This window comes from Parasteatoda tepidariorum, chromosome X1 (genome assembly GCF_043381705.1).
Source record: "Parasteatoda tepidariorum isolate YZ-2023 chromosome X1, CAS_Ptep_4.0, whole genome shotgun sequence".
Taxonomy (NCBI): Eukaryota; Metazoa; Arthropoda; class Arachnida; order Araneae; family Theridiidae; genus Parasteatoda; species Parasteatoda tepidariorum.
The window spans coordinates 4,325,068-4,347,097 of NC_092214.1; the positions used below are offsets into that span (position 1 = coordinate 4,325,068).

The following is a 22,030-nucleotide window of genomic DNA, read 5'->3' on the forward strand; positions in this document are numbered from 1 at the left end:
CTGAAGAAAAGCATCACGGAAATTTTTAAAAATATTTTTATTGAATAAAAAGAAAAAATATTAGGAAAAGGGAAAATATCGTAGTACATTCCTATAAAACTGAAAAGAGGAGGAGAAGGAAGGGAGAAAGGCCAAAGGCATGAAACCGGTCTCTCCCCAGATGGCGTATTCGAGCGTTGCGATCGCCAATAAGCTGTAGTAAGCAGTTGCATACTTTCTTGCCAGAAGTAGAGCAGGTCATAAACTGGAGATTGCTTTTCCATCCATACTACCATGCAATTGAAAAATAAACGCAAGCGACAAAAATTAAAATTTGAGATTTTTATACATTTGGCATCTTTTAATGGTTAGCTACACATTGGAAAAAAAGAATAAATAAATAAATAAATAAATAAATTTTGCTTATCAGCTTTTTTATATTTTATTTTAGCAATATATTTTATTTAGCCGTGAAAAACTTACGTTGTTTTTTCAATTGCACGGCAGTAAAGCGTATGCTAGCAGAATCTTCCGAATTCTTCTGATGTTTGATTCGTTGAAAGTTAAATTAAAAGAACTCGTTATGGTGTAAACACTACAAGTATAATAATATTGCATGGCGGGCTTTTCTAAGCTTTGGCGTAGAAATAAATCGGAAGTATTAACCCGGAAGTTTTACAACAAATGTAAACTACTAGCGCCATCTTTGCTTAAATTTATACGGTTGTCTATCCATACTTACATTAAAATTTATCGAAATTCATCGATTACGAAATCGCTTGATCAGCATGTGTTTTGGTTTTGTGAGCAGCGCGAAACTGAGTTTTATAGTAAATAAATCATAATGGGCAATTAAGTTAGATTATTTTTAGATCATTTCATTCATTAAAGTGATTAAGAATCTGAATTTTCATTGTTTCAGTTTAACTAATAAACTGTAGCAGCGTGTTTCATTCGCTGAATAAAAGTATTTTATCCTTGAATTTTTAGATGTAAGTTTTTTTTAAGGGAGTGGCTACAATTTGTTTCTCTGTATTTAAAATATTTTTTACATATTTGATCACACTGTTTATTAGCTTATTTTATATTATAATTTTTAATTTAGTTTTTTAAATATGCTGCTTGAAAATGTATTTATTATTGTCATGATGTACACTATTTGTAAACAGCAGTCTGCTGTTTTGTAATCAGAAGTTTGTCTAAGATTTTATAATAGACTTTTTTTAATTAATTTTTTTTGTTGAAAGTATTGCGGTTAAAGGATAATGTTTTGTATAACGTGTTTGTTTGAAGTTTAAATGTTTGTGGAAAAAAGATTAACAGGTTTGTTTACTTTGAAGAAGATAAATATGCAGATAGCATGTTATTTATAATTTTGTAATTTTTCATGTTATAATTGTTGCGATTGCTACTGAAAAATTTTGAGTTTAAACGGGACAATTATATATCCGTTCTGTGATCTGTTACTCCAGCTAAAATGTTGAAGGTGCTAATGAATTTTATTCATCAAATTTGTCCCCCTCTGTGTTGTTTCTTCTTATTTTCTCATGGGCCACTGCCTGGAAGTTGTCAAGACTTGTCAGTTATTTTGGCATATATCACTCTGGAAATATTCCAAGTTTTTTAAATTGTAATGTTCAACACATAATCTGAACAGGCAATTTATCATAACAGGAAGATTTCTGTGTCATGATCTGTTCAAAATGATCACTAAATCTTGGCAACTTCCGGGCGATGGCCCAGTAAGAAAAAAACAAATCTATCACAGAATGGGACCAACTCGAAGGATGCTTAACTAACTTGTAGCAATCACCAGGTAAAACTCTACATGTTCTAATAAGCAAATTTGCAAGTTTAAAGCCTATCTGGCGCTTTGTAATTGTAGTTGACGAGACAGATCACAATATGAAATATTCTCATTATAATTACCAATAATAAATAGCTTTCACTCAAAATAAAGATAAGTGAGTTTTATGTCACAGAGCTAGTGTGCAGTGTTTATTCTAGACCTTAAAAAAGGCAGACTGCTAAAAGCTAAAAAGGGCACTATTTCTCCATAAAAAAGGGCATTGTTTGCAAATATTTGCATAACTCTTAAGACACTCAAATTATACAAAGTTTTTAATTTCTTCATTAAAAAAAGTCTTTTTTAAAAATAAGATTAAAATTAAAACGAATTTCTCAGTTTAATTTGCTCATTTTATAAATTAGTTTTAAAATTAAAGTAATACTCGAATTTTGAAAATGTTGCAAGTCGTTATGATAACTTATTAAACATATTGGAATTTTTAAAACAATGTAAAAATGATAAGTAATAGTAATAACTGCCGAAAAAGAGATCGAAAATCAATGTGGACTTACGATGGAATTGTCACAAGTCAAACGTGTGAAAAAGTGATTACTAAAATATGAAGTTCGTTAGCCATGACATCATATTAATTAAATTGGAATGGAACAAAACAACAAAGAAATAGTCAAAAAACGACCAACAGCTGCCAAAAACACGATTCTTAAATTATGTGGAATTACGGTAGAATCGATCCAAATTGAGTATGTTAAAAAGTGATTCCTTAAAGCTTAAAACTGCTTGTCGTAGTAACATTGTATTAAAATTATCAGAATTAAAAAAGAAGTAGGAATTACCATAAGCGATGCTAATTATGGAATAGTCGCAAAACGGACACCTTAAAGAGTGATAACACAAATTCAAAATATAAACATTGTATTAAATTATATGAAATAGATACAAAAGCCATATAAAAAATGAGGCCAATAAAATTATAAATAACTGCTAAAAGAACTATTAGGTTTTCTTGCTGATTCATTATCTAGTATGGTAGAATGGACACGGTCATTCCAAACGACCCAATATTATCTAATATTGGGAATTTATAATGGAATCAGAGGCGGATTAAGCATACGTGGGGCCCTAGACCATTCAAATTTGTGGGGCCCTTAGATTACATTTTTTTCTCGTACTTTTTTATTTATTCAAGTATAAAAGTATTTATATATCTTTTCATTTAAGAAAGCATATGTAAATTATAAATAAATAATAAATTAAATTTTACTTTATTTTATTAAATTAGAACTAAAAAATAATCATAACATTCTGAAAAATCATTGTTTTTCTTAATTTTTTAAAATTTATTTTCAAAAAAATCCATCATAAGGGGGCCCCTAATCATTGGGGGCTCCAGGCCATGGTTTAGTCTAGCCTAATGGGTAATCCGGCCCTGAATGGAATCGCCAGGAATCGAACGTCGTAATAGTATTGTATTAAAAGTATCAAAGTTTGAAAAATCCTGTGATAGAGGCTATAAAACGATAAGTAACTGCTAAAAAAATGGTGTGGAATTGTGTTTGAATCGTCATGAATCAAACGCATCAAATAGTAATAGCTCAAATTCAAATGAGCATCGTATTAAACATATCATTATTTGAAAACCATGTAAAAAGCAGAGAAAATGATTAATAACTTTTGTAAAAGCGATCTTCAAACCAAGGTTGGCAAGTTTCTGCCGAGGTGGTTAAAACCTCTCGTAGAAACCGGTTAAAACTGGCATGGCAGAAACCTTTTCCTGCCACATTTATGGCAGAAATTCGGAAAATGGCATAAAAGTAAGTACTGAGATTGACATACAATATATAATTCATAGAAAAAAACAATTAAATGTTAAACAAAATACAATTTATTTACAAAATTATCACCATTCAAAATCAAATATTACATTGTTTACACTCTGCAGTAATCTATAAAAGAAGACAAGTTTTGATGCAGTTTCTAAACCTAAACAATTTCTCAATTTGCTATACACAAACGAGAAATTTGAGAAGATTCTCTCAAGTTCAGCCGAACTAGCAGGCATTGCCATCAAGGAACAAGCAAGATTTGTGAAACTTTCATCTGTTGCTTATTTTTTAAAACTGGACCACCATGTAGCAGTCTAACCAATTATAATGCCTCTTAGATACAGCAAAGATTAAAACTGTTACTGTTATAATAAATGGATTGTTGTCATGCAAATTATGTCTTGAAAAGAAAAAAACTATTTGAAAATAGCTCTATTCAGTTATGTTAAGAGTTAAATGATAATAATTATTGAATTTCAGAGTTTAATGTAATAAACTAAAATATAGTATTTATATTTATTATTACATAACTTTACTCTGTATTTCATATAAATATTTGATATACAGCACTCTTTATATTTAACATAAGCAAAATAATATATATTTACAAACAATGAATTAAAAAGTTTGTTACAGTTACATGGAGTTACATTTTTCAATTTACTTTAACAAAATGTCATTAAGCAATTACTAGAACTAGTATAGATGTTTTTTTAGTTTCTGCCAGTTTTTGCTGGTTTTTACCGGTTATAACCAGTTTCTGCCACTGGCATGGCAAAAGCCAGTTTCTGCCAGCAAAAAGCCAACCCTGCTTCAAACATCATGAAATTGCGATTGAATCGAACGTATCAAGTAGTGATAACGCAAATTTGAACTTCGCACGTCGTTACAACATCATATTAAAAATGTCAAATTTGAAAATCCATGAGAAAAAGCTGCAAAAAAATTAACCGAATCGTGTCGTTTAATCGATTTGAATCATACTAAAATTAATGAATTTGAAAAACCATGTGAAGAGGGTCGATTAAATGATTTATAACTGATGTAAAACTTATCTTAAAACGACAGGAAATTGTAACCCTAATTGTAATTTTGAAAGACGTAATAGCATCGTATTAAGAATATCGAATTTGAAAAACCATGCGAAAAGGGCCAGAAAAGTGATAAATAGCTTCTGAAAAAATTATAATCAAAGGACATGAAATTACGATGGCATCGTCACGAATCGAGCACTTCTAAAACGTGGTAACTGAAGTTCAAGATACGCAAGTCGTAATAACCTATTAAATATGTTAAAATTTGAAAAACCTTTGGGAAATGGTTGAGAAAAATGATTAATTACGATCGAAACGTTTATTTCTGCCAAAAGAAAAAATCGATCAGAAAACCACATGGATTTACCAAAACCCCGACGCTAATAGGCTGTTTCCACCCCTTTAATCTATAATGAGTATCTGAATACCCCGCGCTCACGCGCTTATTTAAAAGACAAACAGGGCACCCTGCAAACCCAGTCTAGAATAAATTCTGATTGTAGGGCACTCTGACTAACTTCTTCTTTTGACTTGTAAGCATTTGCATGACTGCTGCTCACGCGCATTCTTCACACATGTAGTTTAAACTCACACATAATTCAAATTCACGCATTTTTCAAATTAATAGTTTTGCATTAGATTTGAACCAAAACTCTGCACTTCATCCCATTTTTTTAAGCTTTCTTCTATGAAAATTATTGGTACAGTTCCTTGTTATTCGTGTTTTTCTGACTTATGTTAGTTTTTGTATTATAATATGTCAATATTGTATTTAACTCTTTACACCAATATATATATTTTTTTTTGTAGATGGTATAATTGTGAGAGTCAAGTACTGCAATCTTTTGAAACTATTATCCCCAGTTTTAAGCATTATCAAGGCATCTAAACATGGCTAACTTAAAAAGACATTTTAATTTTACAAAATCTTCAATAAATCAAGAGCGAGATATGACATTTCCCATTTCATCTTCTGGCAAATCATCTTATCGAGATTTTGACAAAAATAATTTAATGAATGATATAAGAAATTGTCTAGATGTTTGCTGTTGTTACATTCAGGTATGTAAGTTATTCTCATTTTAAAATTTGTATCTATTAAATATTTTATATCTATGAAGTCTCTTATAGAAATTGAGCTTTACTTAGAATTTATTCTATCAAAAAATCTTTACTGATGACTGTAATCAATTTATACTGAAACCTTATAGAATCATTATTAAGGCCTTCACTAAGCTTTCATCATCTTTCCAAATGCAATAAAATCGTGAATTTGGCAAACAAAATTGTGTGTCGGCAAAAGTATTGGGAAATGATTTTTTTCTACTGAAAAGAAAGATATATGTCCCCCCTCCCGATCCTAAAATTCGAAAAAGGGAGAAGGAAAAAATAAATCTAGGGAACTTTTCTGATTAAATCTGCAATTTTTTAAAATTCAATTACAGTAGTTTCCGTTAGATATGCCGCATAGATTTAGGGATAGTAAGATGCATTTTATCATGCATTTGTTTTTGCAGAAAATGCGTTTTCTAGTGATAACATAATGTGTCTTCAGGTTGTAATTAAAATTGAAGAATATAATTAAAACATTTTATCTCTTTCTTCTTCCCTTTGAACAAGTGGATGTGTTTTTTTAAATTATAATAAAGTTTCTAAATTAAAATAACCTTTATTCAGTTATTGTTTAAAATATTAACTATGAGATTCAGGGTTGGCTTTTTGCCAGGGAAAAATCAATTTTTACCAGGACTTGAGGTTTGACTTCTTAACAGAATTGGTTTATTCTTTAAAATTTGCAAATCTTTAAACACTTGTGATTGTTCAGACTGGCTTGTGTATTGAAATTTTTTTGCATTTTAAAGCTTTACAATGTATTTAATTATTGCTATCATATAACTTCTAGCTGTTTAATTTGTGGGGGGATGGTAGTTATCGGCTGTGTCAATCGTCATCTATGAAAAGATACCCCAACGTAGAGTCGAGTCAACATGTCTTATAAACTAGTGAATTGTAGTTGTAATTTAGTAGTGGTAGATACGCTACAGTACTCCCCCATCAGAATTATATCTGTGATAGAATTCGATGAATGGATACCACTAGTTGAAGCATTGATGTTTTTGTGCAAAGACGGGAGAGCTGCATCAAGATCACCGTATTTTTTTAGTGCTGAATGTGAGAGGTTTATTAACTTCACGGTTGTAGTCGCTCTCGTGTTGCCCCCAGCAGTCGACTGTATATGTTGTACGTTGTGTGTGATTGAAACTGAGCAGCAACAGCGGTAGGAGGTGGATGATGTCACAGTCACAAGTAGCAAGTCAACTGTTCAATGTGGACCATCCATCGAAGTAGGCGTTTCCAGATCGAAGTGGGCGTTAATGTCAAGGTAGGCGTGTTCATATCGAAGTGGGCGTTACTGCTAAGGTAAGCGTGTTCACATAACAACCGGGTCACCAACATAGAGTCGAGTTAACATGTCTTATATACTAGTGAATTGTAGTTGTAATTTTGTAGTGGTAGATATGCTACAAATTTTTTTATTGTTATTTAATTAGACTTTGAACTCACTCTGTGGAGCTGGCTCGTCTTTAGCAAGAAACTTGTTTCATACTGTGCGTGAAGTACCTGTCTATTACAATGTATCTCTCCAGTTTCTATCTGTATGGGAAGAAATAAGCAAAGCTACTGCTGGTGCTAGTGCTGCTGTAAAAACTGAAACGCTTATGATGCTGCAGGAGATTTTAAATGACTTAGAAATGGGGACAAGTGAGGCTAACATTGAAAATACTATTGCTGAAAGTTTTCAAGTAGGTTTTATTCATGATTATTTTGTTAAATTGGTGTTTAAGGTACTCAGAGACAAATAAGGATGTTAGAGTATACCTGGAATTATTACGGAAATTTACCTTCAACTCAAGGAATTTGTGGTATCAGATGAACTGATTTAATTATTCTATTTCTACAATTCAGAATTTGTTACCCCACTTCTAAACGACATTATATTGTTTTTTATCATTCATAAGTTAGACTTCTGACATTTTTTAATAATAATTATTTAAATTGACGAAAAGTATACCACTTTTAGAGCAAATAATTTTTCAATTTCTGATTTTTTTTTTGTGTTATAAATTTTAAGTATTTGTTATCTTTTTGTTTCAAACATTTTCCCTCCAATTTTTTCAAGTCTCAAGGGTGTAGAGTTTTTATAAACTTTCATAAAACTCTTATTAAATCTTGCAAAAAAAAGAGAAAAAGAAAAAAGCGTGTAATTTCTGAGCTTTAGGTACTCGTTGCCAGTGCATTTTAAAAACATAAATTTTTTCTTATCAGATATTTAGTAAAAAAGTGAGCATCTATTTTGGCATGCATTTCCTAGGACTTTTTAAATACTGCAAGAGAATTAAAGAATGCTCGATTGCCTTGCTGATCAATATATAGACAGTATTGTATGGCATGCTTTTAAGTTAAATCATGCTGATAAAGCTAATTCATAGTTTTGCCAGGAAAAGCATATCCTATCTAAAAAGTTCTCATTAAAGTAACAAATGTAAAAGAAAATATCAACTTTTTTATGAAGAAATAATTCATAATTGACCTTTATGTTATAAAAACACATATGACTTTCAAGATACTTCAATAAAACATTTAAAGAATTTAATATGAAATACTTTTTTACCTTTTCTCTCTGCTAAATATGCTAAAGAAATGCTTTAGTCTTTAAAGCACACTTTCCTCAAACAAATAAGAATGTCTAATTATCGATTATCTCTTATAAAACGAAATAAAATATAAATTCACAATTTTTCTAACTATGTGTAGATCTATGTATGCACTCCAGTCTATGGTCTTTTTTTTTTCATGTTGAACTTAAGTATTGTATATCATTTAAAGTCATCCTGGCTGTCTTATGCACTAGATCATAAATAAAATAAAATTTTCAGATTTTTCCCTAATGACTGAAAAAGCAGTTTCCTTGGAAAGTAATTTGATGTTTGCATGTGGGGACTCAATTGTTTATGAATTGTGTTTACAACTTTTCTGATTTTAAATTTAATTTAGGTAATTGGTACTTGCCTCTCTTCATTTATTGAACTTCAAGCACAATTCTCCTTAACTACTTGGAAATCTTTGTCTAAACTGTCCAAAAACTTTACTAGTGATTCAGTGAGACATGGTCTGCAATGGAAATCACTGGAAAGGAATCCTTCAAAAATCTCAGTCAATACAGATTTGAATGCAACTATCAAAAAACATTTTTCTCATATATTCAAAGTTGGGAATTTGAAAACAAATGAGCCTACTGAGCATCAGCAATATCATTCCTCTCCTATATCTGCAGCTACAAATATGTCAGTATATTCGCCATTTGGAACGCCAGCTGTTACGGACAGTTCATCGTCAAACTCTGTTTGGCCAACTCCAACTTCAATTTGGACTTCGTCAGACACTAAAACTGTTAATTATTCCAGATCAAATGGATCTCCTGAACAAGGTAAGATACCTTTTCCCTTTATATTAAAACGGAAAGCATATTTTTATGATAATTTTTTTTTTTAAGTAAGAAATTTTCCCCTCCTACTCATGTTGTTAATATGTTATCTATATTTTTTTATCATTAAATAATGGTTTTCATTTCTGGTTGTATTATTTATTAGACCTTACTTATTAACTTCAACCTGTATCTATAGCTATATACATGCATATATATATATATCAGGGTGGGCAGGTTTTTGACATGTGACAGTTTTTGACAGTTTAAACCATGGTTTAAACCGTCACGTCAAAAACCTCACTGTCGAAAATGTCAAAAACCTATATTCATATGTGAAATTTAATTAATACATAAAATTTATATATTTTTTATAAAGGATAGTGTTTCTAAATATGTTCTAGAAAAAATAAATTTAAAATTTTGAAGAAACACTTATATTTTGAATAGTAACCAAAATCTTGTACTTTTGAAAGCTCACATNATATATATATATATATATATAAATAGGTGCTAAAAACTGGAAAATATGTTTACACTTAATGTGACACCTAGTCATTGTAGAACAAATTATATTTGAAGCAAGTGATTTGCGATTGAGGATTCTGGCCTATGTTTTTGGAGGAGTTATTCCCAGGACCAGTATTTCTCTTATTATGATCTCATTTTGTAAATAATGTTCAGTGAGCTTATTATTTATTTAAATGTGAAAAAGTCTATTGATTGATTTTAAATTCAAAATTTTATTCTATTATGATTGTAATGAATAATTATAGTCTTTTTTTTCTTAATTTTAATGTATTCAGAAAAGCTGAAAGCAAACAGAGCTAGAAATATATAATCATTCCTTTATCTCTTATGTCAATAACACAGATATTATCTTCCTTTTTATTATTTGAATCAAAAACTTTTAATTAATGATATTGTCATGATTACAGAGTAAGATACACTTAATTCTGTATTACAGTAGAGAACCATTTATCCGGTATCCAAATAACCGGGAAACCAGAAAACCGGGAAAAATTTTGCTCGGTTTTCCCACCATTTTAAACTAGAGCGATTATGATAAAAAGCGGAAATTGAACTCATCCTTGAAGTTGAGTAGAGGAAAATGTAGGGGAGGGGAGGATTTTTCCCCCCATTTACTCAGAGAAACGTCATTTCCTCCGTGACCTTGAAGGCAGGTAAGGGAGAAATGTTTTATTTTCTCCTTTAGGCCATCAATCAAGCTCAAGGGTGTGGCATGCTGATTTCGTTTTCCGCTTGATTTACGAGGGAGGTGGGCACTGATACGCATTGCATGCTTATCAGTGAACAGAAGATGAAAGAGAAAAATATACAGTAGGGAACCGATTATCTGGAACGATCGGGACCATCGCTATTCCGGATAGCTGATTTTTCCGATTTTCTGAATCGCTACAAAAAGCCGTTTTTTTATTGCTAAAAAAATTTTACATTTTTATTGCTATTAACTAAAAAAAAAAAATATTTGGAAATAATCTTTAAAAAACAAAGTAATACACTAATGATTATTTGCAAAATGATGGTAAGGTAAACATCTTTCAATAAAAGAAAGAAAAATCCTAAAATCTTATGAGGAAAAAAAAAATTTTTTTTAAAAAATGTCAGGAAAATTTAGCGAATTTCGTTCCGGTTTTTTGGTTTTACGGTTTACTGATTTCTGGATATTGGGTTCTGTACCATATTTATCTATTTGACATCGATTAATAAAAATAAAATCTTTTTCTTCTGAATAAGTTCTCATTCTTTGGAAGTGCGGTATCATTTGCAAGTTTTTATTGATGTGGAATCACATCTGCAGTAATTAAAAATCGTGTTTTTATCAACAAGAAAAAAATAAAAGGGGAACTGTTTATTAATTTAAACATAGGATTATTTTATGAAGCAGATTGCAGTTTTGTTTTTCTGATTCCACTACGTTTGATTTTTTTTTCTTTTCACAAAAAATTTCGCACTCAATAAATTATTTTTATTCAGAAATTTTATCATTAGGTTTTTTTTAAAAATTCCGTTGATCTTGCCTTGTTCCGGGTTTTAATATTTATGCTAGTGCCTTTTTTAACTATCGTTATTGGTGCGATAATTTTCAAGTGTTTTTATTTAGATTAATACGTTTTCCTTTTATTTTATCGTTTCCCCCGTATAATTAGGTAGGAAATATATTGAGTTATTTAACCATTGGTTTGTTTATATTAGTTAATTTATGAATTGTAATTATTTTTAAAATATAAATACAAGAATTTTGCATTTTTTAAGCTTCTTTTTCTTGTCTAAACTTGCAATTTTTTTTATTCTTTTAAATGTTATTTTTCTATCATTTTTTTTTCTTTTTAAAGTTAGGAGTACCTTTCTTTTTTCTCTTACTTTATGCATTACACTTTTTCCTTGTAATTCTGGTTCGATAAAACATCAATTAACGACACTTTTTGGTCGATCCAGAAAACCGGGAAATTCAGACATCCGGGATAGTGATGGTCCCGAGCATCCCGGATAATTGGTTCTCTACTGTATTTATAAAAGTTATATAATTTAGAAAATTAAAAATAAATCTAACGACATATTTGATCCTCAGTGTATAAATTGTTTTCATAATGTAAAATTAACCAGAACTGATATGAAATTTTATCTTTCTAGCATTCTATCTATTTAAATAAAATAAAAAATAATCATTTATAAAGATAATTATTAAACAAACGAAGTTTAAACAGAATTTTTGAGCATTCAAAATCTCAGTTTAGGATATTTATATTATAGTAATAGATGAAAAGAACTTCTCATAGTTAACAGGGCACAATACAGGTGGATTTTACTTCTGTTTAGCTATGCTTTCACAAAAATCATCCAATCAGAATCTTCACCTTCCCGAAAAGAATTTAAAAATTACATCTGCAAATTTTTAATAATTGCTTTGCATTTTGCAGAAAAATAATTTGCCACACATACATATTTTGTAGGTCTCATGAACACGTGCAAGTTTATTGACGCAACCCAACCTTTTCTTATTGGCAATTTGAAAATCACATATCACAATTTATATTCATGCATTTTTCATTGTGATTCATATTCATGCTATCTAAAAGTCACACATAACCTTCCATTTCACAAGATTTAAAAATCACATCACGATTAGCATTCACACATTTTAAAAATCATACATTATAATACTTCCTGCTATCTTAATATCACACATCTTGATTTGTATTCACATGCTCTAAAAAATCCTCACATTAGCAATTTTATAATGTGAGAAAAACAAAAAATACACGACTTTCTTGTGTTCTCATGCTCTAGTGAAAACACTTATTTAAAAGTTTTAGACTAGTTTCAGTTACTTAAAACACAGCAATAGAGTCTTTTAATTATACAGGGCGCATAGCATTTTTAAAAAGTACTTAAATGTGCTTATTTTTGATTTGCGTTTTTTAAAAGCCCGTAAAGGTGCTTTTTTTTATTGGGTGATTTTGAAAAGTGCTTAATTTTTCCTTTACCCTGTTGATTTTCGCCACATATTATGCATAAAGACACTGTTCATATTGTTCTATTCTACGTTTTTGCAATTAATTTGACCCCAATCTATTTCGCCGTACCGTCGGTCCTCGGGGTAAAAGAACACCATTCGTTTTCTGATTTCAAATGTCATGATTTTGACAATTCTCAAAAACTCTGCCAAAAGTTTTTTTTTTTTTTTTTTGACACGACAGTTAAATCTGGATAAAACCGTCATTTGTCAAAAACTTGCCAATCCTGCTAAATTATATTTTTTATAAGTGCTTAAAAATATTTTTGAGTGCTTGAAAAGGTGCTTATTTTTTGTTGAAAAATTTGGCTATGCACCCTGTTATAGGTTTCTATGTCTTTTAAAATATTCAAAGACCCTGTGCAAGAGTTCTATATTATACTGCCCCAACTGTAAACTGATTTTCATATCAATAAATGTTAGAATTTCTGGTTTGTTAATGATACTTATTGACATTAATAATATTAGCAAATACGCATTTAATATTGGTGACAACCTGAAAACACTACTTTGCATTTTTTTCAATTGTGCATCTTTTAATTTATTTATAGTATTTTATTGGATGAGCTACGTAGAACTCTGAACTCAAAATTCAAATTGGCAGCTCCATTCAGCCATTGAGGAGTAATATCTAAATAGTACTGAGCTTTTGTATTCATAATATTATAGATCTCTTATTAAAAATCTGAAGGCTGCATTGAAGGTAACTGATTCCACTTAGATCTATATCTAATTATGGTATATTCTCTTAGAAAGTTAGGAATTTTATTTAAATATTTTTTTATTTTCAATGATGAGGTTTACGTAAAAATCTAAGCAAGGAATAGTAACAAGCATAAAAAATGTAATTAGAAGAAAGACCAAATTTATTGCCCCAAAAACTCTAGCTTACCAGTATCTCGCTATCTCAAAGTCTCATTCTCACCGTGCTATCGATGCGTTTTAATGCATTTATCTGACATTTACTTCCGATTTGCAATCGATGACACACAAAAAAATTTATCACTTAGTTTTTATTATGAATTTTTTTACTTTAAGTGATGTCTTAAGATTAAAAACTGATTGGTATTAGCAAATGTCTGTGGTGGCAAGTAGTTCTGCTTTCTTCTTCTTAAGTTCATAACATATTTAATTTATTACAGATTTTTTAAGTGAAATTTAATTTCAGATCCACTAAATGGTTCCCCGAACAATATTGATTTAGATGAAGTCATAAACCTTTTATCTTGTGTTCCTGCTCAACAAACTGGAACTAAAGCGAATAGTCAAAATTATTTATCAATGTGTTCAAACAGTGAACAAATGTATCATCTTCTACCAAAAGTTTCAGTGCCTCCCATCTCTCGTCGATTGAACTCTCATAGATCATGGACTAAAGAGCCAAGAGATCTATTTGGTAATGATTCATGGATTTGGAGGATTGATAACATGAATTGTTCTGGACTTCCTAGAAATGAAGATATATTAAAGCTTTGTAATGAAGCCAACAAAGACATTCAGACTCATTGGGAAAATAAAGAACTACAAAAGTACTAGTTTTACATTTATTTTGATTTTATTATTATTTGATTTTTCTGCTTCTACTTATGCTACAACTAATTATTTCTTTTAATATTTATAAATTTCATACAAATACTGATAGACTATCATTAAATTAATGCTTGTGTCCTCATTTTGAAACGTAATAAGTTTACTTCAGATTTATTGCTATCTTTCATCATTGCAGTAAAATTGCAAATAATGTGCTATTTTAAAATTTTTATAGTATTTATTTTACATTTCTTGAACTGTTTTAGTACATTATGTACCAAATCAGATTCTTCACTAAACCAGATAAGTGCATCCTTATGCATTAAACCATATTAGTGCAAAATGTAGTAATGCCAACCTGTATGGATGTTGAGTAGTCACATCAGAAAACATTGTGTATTTTCATTATACAGTTAAACCTTAAAAACCTGCGGTGCTTGGTGGTTTTAAAGTTTCAGATTTAAATTAATTCCAGATTTAAGATACATTATTTAAACCAATAGAAACGTCAAAGTTACTGAACCAGAATTATTTTTTAAAAAAATGTGTTTGATTCCATGATAAATAAAATATATATAGTTTTTTGTACGTATTTTCGGCAGCAATTCTAGAGATTTTAAAATGTTGATATTCCAATGACAAAATTACCACAGGGGAATTTTGAGTTTTGCTATTGAGTAATTTTTTTATGCTCTCTGTTTATGATGATTAAGTCAAATATTCATGTAGTCTTGATATTCAGTTTTTCAACTGTTATTACAATGCAATTCTTTACGATTTTTAGAATATTGATATTTTCGTGAAATATTAATAAAATTTTCAAATTCTGAATCATGCATTTAAGTAATCACGTTTTGACACATTTGATTTCCTAATTAAATTTGCAGGATTTTATTTTAATATTTTTTTGTTCTATCTAAGCATTTCAACTTAGTTCTTAAAATCTTGATATTTTTTATTAGAGCACATTATAATGACACATGAATTTCAAATCGTGTATTTGAGTAATTACTTTAAAATGGTACTTTTTTGCACTCAGTTTGAGATGATTTGAACTTAAATTCATGTGGATTGATTTTTCAGCAGTCACTGTTCCAGAATTCCTCATGGTTTTTAAAATCTATTTTATACAATAATATTAAGACAGGAATGAAATCACTGAAATGAGAATTAAATGAATCTTTCTAATTTGAAATTGATTTAGTTAATTTTTTTCTGGTTACAAGTAGAAAAAAGTTGTACAGAATTAAGAGTTTAATAGATTTTAGTCTGTCATATTTTTGAGGTTATACTCTACTATGAAAAACATCCTTATTTTCTACAAAAAATTTTAAATTTGGCTAAATTTCCAAACAGAGCATCTACTATAGCTATATGATCTATTTAAAATATTCATATCTTCCTTAAGTGTTCTGCCTGCTATTTTCTTCATGAGTCATTTGTATTTGACAAAAGAAAATGGGAAGAAATTTAGGAGAGGGAGTTAGCATCTTATCTATTAAACAGATATGCTGATGTCTGAAGCAAGCTCTGGCAACTATTATAGAATGCTCATACATCAAATTTCGTCATGTATTCTCTGAGTGCACTTTTTGTGTAGCAACTGGGAGAATAGTGTTTTGATGCCACATGATAGTGTGTTTTTTACCAGCAATGTGATTGTGAACAAGCTACTACTTTATAATTATTAATTTTTACTTAATATTTAATTTCGTTTGTAACAAGCTTTTTTTTTTAATACTATATAAGTACTTAAACTTTAAGCTAAAAGTAAAATTATTGATCATAGGATATCCTAAGAAACCATTGTTGACAACAAAAGTGACTCCTGCATTGAAAAAGATAAATATAATATTTGTAAACTTTTTAAGGCATATTCATTGAATTTCCATGCCTTATCAAATCTAATTTATCAGATGATAGAGCATATTGCAACTTAATGCTCGAAAAATGTTTTTGTGTTAAATGTGGGTTGCAAAGACTATGAGAAAATTCATAAGATAATGAACATTCAGGTTGAATACACCAAAGCTGCCAATGAAACAAACTCTTAAATTGCTGTAAAGTAAATGTTTGCCATGCTCTAAAAATGCAGCAAAGAGAGCAGTGGGCATAGAAAACCACTCTCATAGATTAAATATGCCTAAAAGCACAATTTCTGAGCTTGCTCTAGCCTGTAAAAACAGACAATTTTTTAATAGTACTTATTAGAGCAATGTTTGTGATGATAAATAGTTGTATCCTACTAATATTTTGGTGAAACAAACAGCAAAGTTAAGTAGATTTATTGTTGCATAGTGACTGATAATGATGGGACATTAACTCTTCAAGCTAATCAGTGAGGATCTTGAGGAAAAAGGTTTGAGCTGGTGAGAATGCTTTGGTTTAGTGAAGACATAGCTTAGGGATGTTGCATTTATTAAAAAACTTCTATAATGAGATGTGGTCCATGCCTGAAAAATCCATCTTCATCTTCTGTGTTTAATATTCATATGCTTCTCATTGACAATTATTGCATCCTAGATTTGAGTTCCAAATGAAAATGTAATTTTAGAAAAGAACAAGCAACATGTGAAGATATAAAACCACATCAAATTTTGAATTATTCTTGAACTAGATGACTTACTTTATTAACCTGTATTAATTTTGTGTTATAGTTAAGTATTCCTGTAATAGCCTTTTCTAGTGATGAATCCAACAATTCTTCAAATATTAAGCTTTTTTTTTTTTAATCTGTTAGATCAAGTGTCGGAAAATTTAAAGGAAAAAATTACTCTTTTATTTCTTTTAAGTGATCCAGCTATTTTCAAAACTCAAAAATCTTCAATTTCATCAAGAAAAGCCATTTACGCATAAAATGAGAAGAAATTAAATACAGTTCTTTATAGATTTGTTATACCATCTCCAATATCTTGCATTAATAGATATTTGAGCTGCTCTTATAAAAATTTCACAAAGGAGCATATCTGTAAGATAATAACATTGTGATATGTGCCAAAACAGATATTTTTGTAAGATTGTAAAAGAAAAAATTAAGAAATTTTATGCAGATGTCCGAAATTTTTATTCTGAAACATGTTCATATTTGAAGATAAATGGGGAAGAACAGTTTTTGCCCATTTGTCACAAAAATAAGGATCGCATTGTCATCTATTTTATTTTGAGGATTACTAAGTTTTAACTAATCAACAACATGCAAAATCAATTAGCTATAACATGGTGAAGATGTGCTGTTCTAGAGAAAATGGTTCTTGTCGAACTCACAGAAGTGTCAGCATTTATCTCACCTGAAAATTTTATTGCATCTTGTAATGAACGTTATCTAGTTTTTACCCCCAAAACTTGTCCACTTCCAATAAGAGTACTCAAGGTGAGTTGAGACTATTCCAAGCTAACCATCAAAATGGCTTTTTATGGCAACTGTATACCTACTATATTCACCACCTAAGTTTGGGGGAAAAGATAAGCTGTTTCATCTATTAAGCCTTCATAGGGGCTTAAAGGAGTAAATAATAATGTTAATAAGAACAGGTAACACAGAAGGAAATGGTCCAAAAAAGAAAACTTTTGACACTAGTATCTCTATAAATGCTGCTAAACATCAAAATTTACAATTCCTGAGAAACTTTTCGGTAAAATCTGAGTCTTAAAAATTTTGTGAAAACCATCATATTTCCAGTGTGCTCAGGAGAAAAGAGATAAGGAAGAGACGAGGGTTAAATCAAGTTAGGAAATATAATGATTGGGGAGGAGATTTAAGAAGAAAATTGTTGTCCTGCCTTAAATTTTTTTTTCTTTCAACATCAGAAATTTTACATTTTGTTTTTAAATTTTTAGTGGAGGTAAATAAATGTTTCTGGCATTTCTGAATAGGTTATGTTATCTTTTCTTCTGTGCCAAATGATTGAAAATACTCTATTTTTGTTTGCTAAAGTGCTCAAGAGGTTTTCGAAATGGAATTTCCTTATCATCAAGATGATAATCTTGAAACAATCAATATCGAATTTTTCAAGATATATTGATTGATTCTCATAAGTAAAACTATTAAAAAAAAGTCAATGAAACTTTAAAAAGAAAATATGAATGTAAAGTAAAAGGATTGTTTTCTGCTTCAATTATTGTTAATTGCAAATTTATATGTTATTGTTGGTTTAACATAACATTAACATATTTATATATTAATTTAATGTTTTAAATATATTAGAACTATAAAAGTTAAGTGCATTGTGATTTTTGACTTCAAAATTGTGCTGTGCCACTAAACCCTACATTCAATCAATCAATTTGACATCAAAAACCCAACCTTCATATAAACATAAATATTACAAGCTTGTAATTCCAGCTTGTTTTCATTTGAAAGTTTATATTTTTGAATATTTAGAAAAATTATTTAGACTTTTCACCAATCCTGCTGTAGACATATCTATCTTGTTGTCTTTATTCATACTCATGAACTATAAAAAATTTAAATTGTTTTGTGTGAAAATGTCATATTTAATTTGTGGCAATCCTAGTTCAGTAAAAAATACATTTTGTTAATTGTTTAAAAAAAATTATGCTTCTGGTTAGATCTTCAAAAACTATTGAATCCATTATGTCCGAAATTGGAGAGGAGAAATGAAAGTTCTTAAATCATATACAACTTTTAAAACTGAGTTCGTCCAAATTTGATATAGCTCAAAACTTAACTTTCTGTTAAGAAACTGATGTGATTTAACTTAAGTTTTAACTGTTTGTTTTTCTTATATTTATTTATTTATTTTCGCGCAATTTTAGTTTGAATAGGGTAAAAAAAACTGCAAAAAAAAAAATTCTTTTTTCATCATGTTTATGAGGAATGGTATCTCATGGTTAGGGCTGCTAGTTTGTCGCGGGAAAAAAGACCCCAAATTCGCGGAAAAATCACGGGAAATTTTGAAAATTACACAAATTCTAAACATAAAAAAATTTATTATATAAATGATGCAAAAGACAGAAATTGCGCAAATAATAAAAAAAGCTTAAAAATACACAACAAAAGTATTTCTTTGAATTTCAAGCAATATTAATATTTTTATTTAAATGAACAGAATTTTGGTACAAAGTATTGTACATTGTCAGATTATTCTCATTTATCCTTCGTCTTTCATCACTTAATACATTTGTATACTTAGAAAACGATCTTTCTGCGTCGAAGATGTTTTTAGGCACCGACAAACTTCGAACTGCCACTTTTGCCAATTTAGGAGCTTTCGGTCTTTGATTTCCAAAACACGATCAATTTTCCTTCACCAACGCGCAATTCCTTGACCGTTGCTTTGTAAGAAGTAATTGCTGTGAAAACTCAAACATTCTATATTCAAACTACTAGATACAAGTCCCCCCCCTTCATCTAGAAACTGATCCATATTTAAAAAATCACAAGAAGTCGTCTGGGAAAAATTAACTGGATATGTAGAAAGGCAGTAGAAATTTCATTGCCCAGTGCAATAGCATGTATCACAATTTTTCTGTCTAAGATTTGACTTATAACATTTTCCTTCTTTTGCGATTCTAATTTCTTTTGTACTCTTACTGACTTCAGGAAGGAACCCTCCTGGGTTGTGGCCTTCCTACACTTTGGTGTAGAAAGGCCACCTTAGTTGACGAGATTGTGATTATCTCTTATCTCTGAACTATTTTCATGTCATTTTGCTATTGATTCACTCCCCTAAATATCTAATCAATTTTACATGTTCAATTTAAGGTTCAGGAAAATAGAAAATTCTGTTTAATAAAAATAATAAATTAAAAAAAAAACATTTTAAGCAATTTTCGCGCAAGTCAAGACATATTGAGAAATTCGCGGATTTTAGGAAAAAAGATGACAATTTTGCGGAAATTCGCGCCGCGACAAACCTGCAGCCCTACTCATGGTAACTTAAATGTCTGACTTTTATATTATCTAAAAACCTAAATTAGTAAACTTTTTTTTTATTTTTGTGTCTCAATAATAATTTTATTATTATCACAATCTTTTTATTATTCTCAATAATTATTTTATTGTTTGCTTTTAAAATTTAAGATTTTAAATGCTGCAAATTGTAACATTTTCTAAATTAAGTTTATATTTTAAAATTTATATATTAAAATTTATGCATTAAACGAAATCATTATATAAAAATTTTTTATAATCCTATGACTAACTATCGTGTATAAAATGCAGATAGTTGTAAAGGTAATGTGAAATACTAAAACAGCAAAATATTTTTTTAGAATTCACACTTTATACTACAATCTCTTCATTATTTTAAACTGTAGATGATAGTTTTCTTCATTTGCTGTACCTGTAAACTCTCAAAGCCATTGAATACAATTCCATATAGAACATAAATGTATTTTTAGTGCCTAAATGCATTTGTCTAGTATATCATATTTTGGTATACTAGACTGTTATCACATTATATATACTAGACTGTTATCACATTAACAGTCTAGTATATCATATTTTGATTTTGATCCATCAAATTGTTTGTTCATCTTCATCTATTTATAACACTTGTTGGTATTGTATTTCTGAAAAATATTTCATTTTTAAGTTTATTTATGTAGATGGAATAGTTCAATTTGTGAGACTGGAAGTTCAAGTGATGATGGATCTTCTGTTAATGGTCCAGATACTGATTTCCATCCTGGAATTGGAGGATCCTTTGGAAAGCATCTGTTACTTTCTTTATCAAATAGGTAAGACAGCTCAATCTCCAATTTGTTGTTATGCTGTGCATAATTTCAGTAAGCATGTAAAGTTATAATTTATTGTAGCCTTTTTTCTTCTTCTTTTTTTCCTTGCTTTTTTAAAAAAATTTTAGACATTATTTTTCCCTTTTAGTTAAAATGTAACTTATTTTACTATATTTTTTCTGTTTAAAAAATTAATTTGGGTGTATTATTAATTTTGATCAGATATAGTTTGCATCATGTATTTATTTATTGCTATTATTTTTTTTTTTAATAAAACTGACGCTTAGTCACTTTCTGAATCTGTATGATAAAACTATTTTAATACAGTAGAGAACCATTTATCCGGTATCCAGATAACCGGGAAACCAGAAAACCGGGAAGAATTTCGCTTGGTTTTCTCGCTATTTTAAAAAAAAAGCAGAAATTTGACTCATCCTTAAAGTTGAGTCAAGGGAAGGGGGGGGGGATTCTTCTCCTCACTTGCCCAGAGGAACTTCAATTCTTCCCCTGACCTTGAAGATCATTAGATCTAGAGGGGGCAGGGAAGGGACAAATGTTTTATTTTCTCCTGTGTTTATTTTCTTTTTCTGATAAGCTGCCATCAATCAAACTTAAAGGAGTGGCAAGCTGATTTCGTTTTCTCTTTGATTTACGAGGGGGTGGGGAAAATGTATTGCACAGGCATAGCAATGAATGTTTGAGTTAAGGAACTTGAAACATCTGGCGTGAAATGTGAGATTTATTTTAAATCATCCACTTCAGTTTCTCAGTTTTGTTATTTATTATGGTGAATTGTTTTATTATTTCAGATAATGCATTATTTAATCACCAGTTATATTCATCTATTTGACATCAATTAACAAAACAATATTTTTTTGTTGAATAAATTCTGATTTCTTAGAAATGCGATATCATTAGCAAGTTTTTCTTGATGTGTAATCACATCTGCTTTCGTTAAAAATAGTATTTTAATAAAAAAATAAAATAAAAGGAGAAGATTGTTTATTAATTTAAGCATATAATCATTTGTTAATAAAAGCAGGCAATTATTTTATAAAAAAGATAGTAGTTTTCTTTTTTTTTTTTTTTTTTTTTTTTTTTTTTTTTTTTTTTTTTTTTTTTTTTTTTTTT

The 22,030-nt window shown here is 29.4% G+C and overlaps 2 protein-coding genes across 4 annotated transcripts in view; both read left to right on the plus strand.

Annotated features, from left to right (window-relative positions):
• The window catches only part of LOC107450407 (uncharacterized), a 477,566-nt gene that overhangs the window by 420,502 nt on the left and 35,034 nt on the right, over positions 1-22,030 (plus strand). The window lies entirely within an intron of this gene.
• LOC107450387 (uncharacterized) overlaps positions 688-22,030 on the plus strand; it is a 26,735-nt gene continuing 5,392 nt past the window's right edge. The window contains exons 1-6 of one of the 3 annotated variants that reach the window (XM_016066167.3): positions 688-971; positions 5,457-5,708; positions 7,199-7,450; positions 8,703-9,135; positions 13,839-14,199; positions 20,771-20,902. In XM_016066167.3, the coding sequence (XP_015921653.1) occupies positions 5,538-5,708; positions 7,199-7,450; positions 8,703-9,135; positions 13,839-14,199; positions 20,771-20,902 (1,349 nt within the window). In that variant the 5' untranslated portion in view covers positions 688-971; positions 5,457-5,537. Of the gene's footprint in view, positions 972-1,004; positions 1,303-5,456; positions 5,709-7,198; positions 7,451-8,702; positions 9,136-13,838; positions 14,200-20,770; positions 20,903-22,030 lie in introns of those variants that run through there. The other 2 variants (XM_016066176.3, XM_043040645.2) reach the window with 2 other exon arrangements.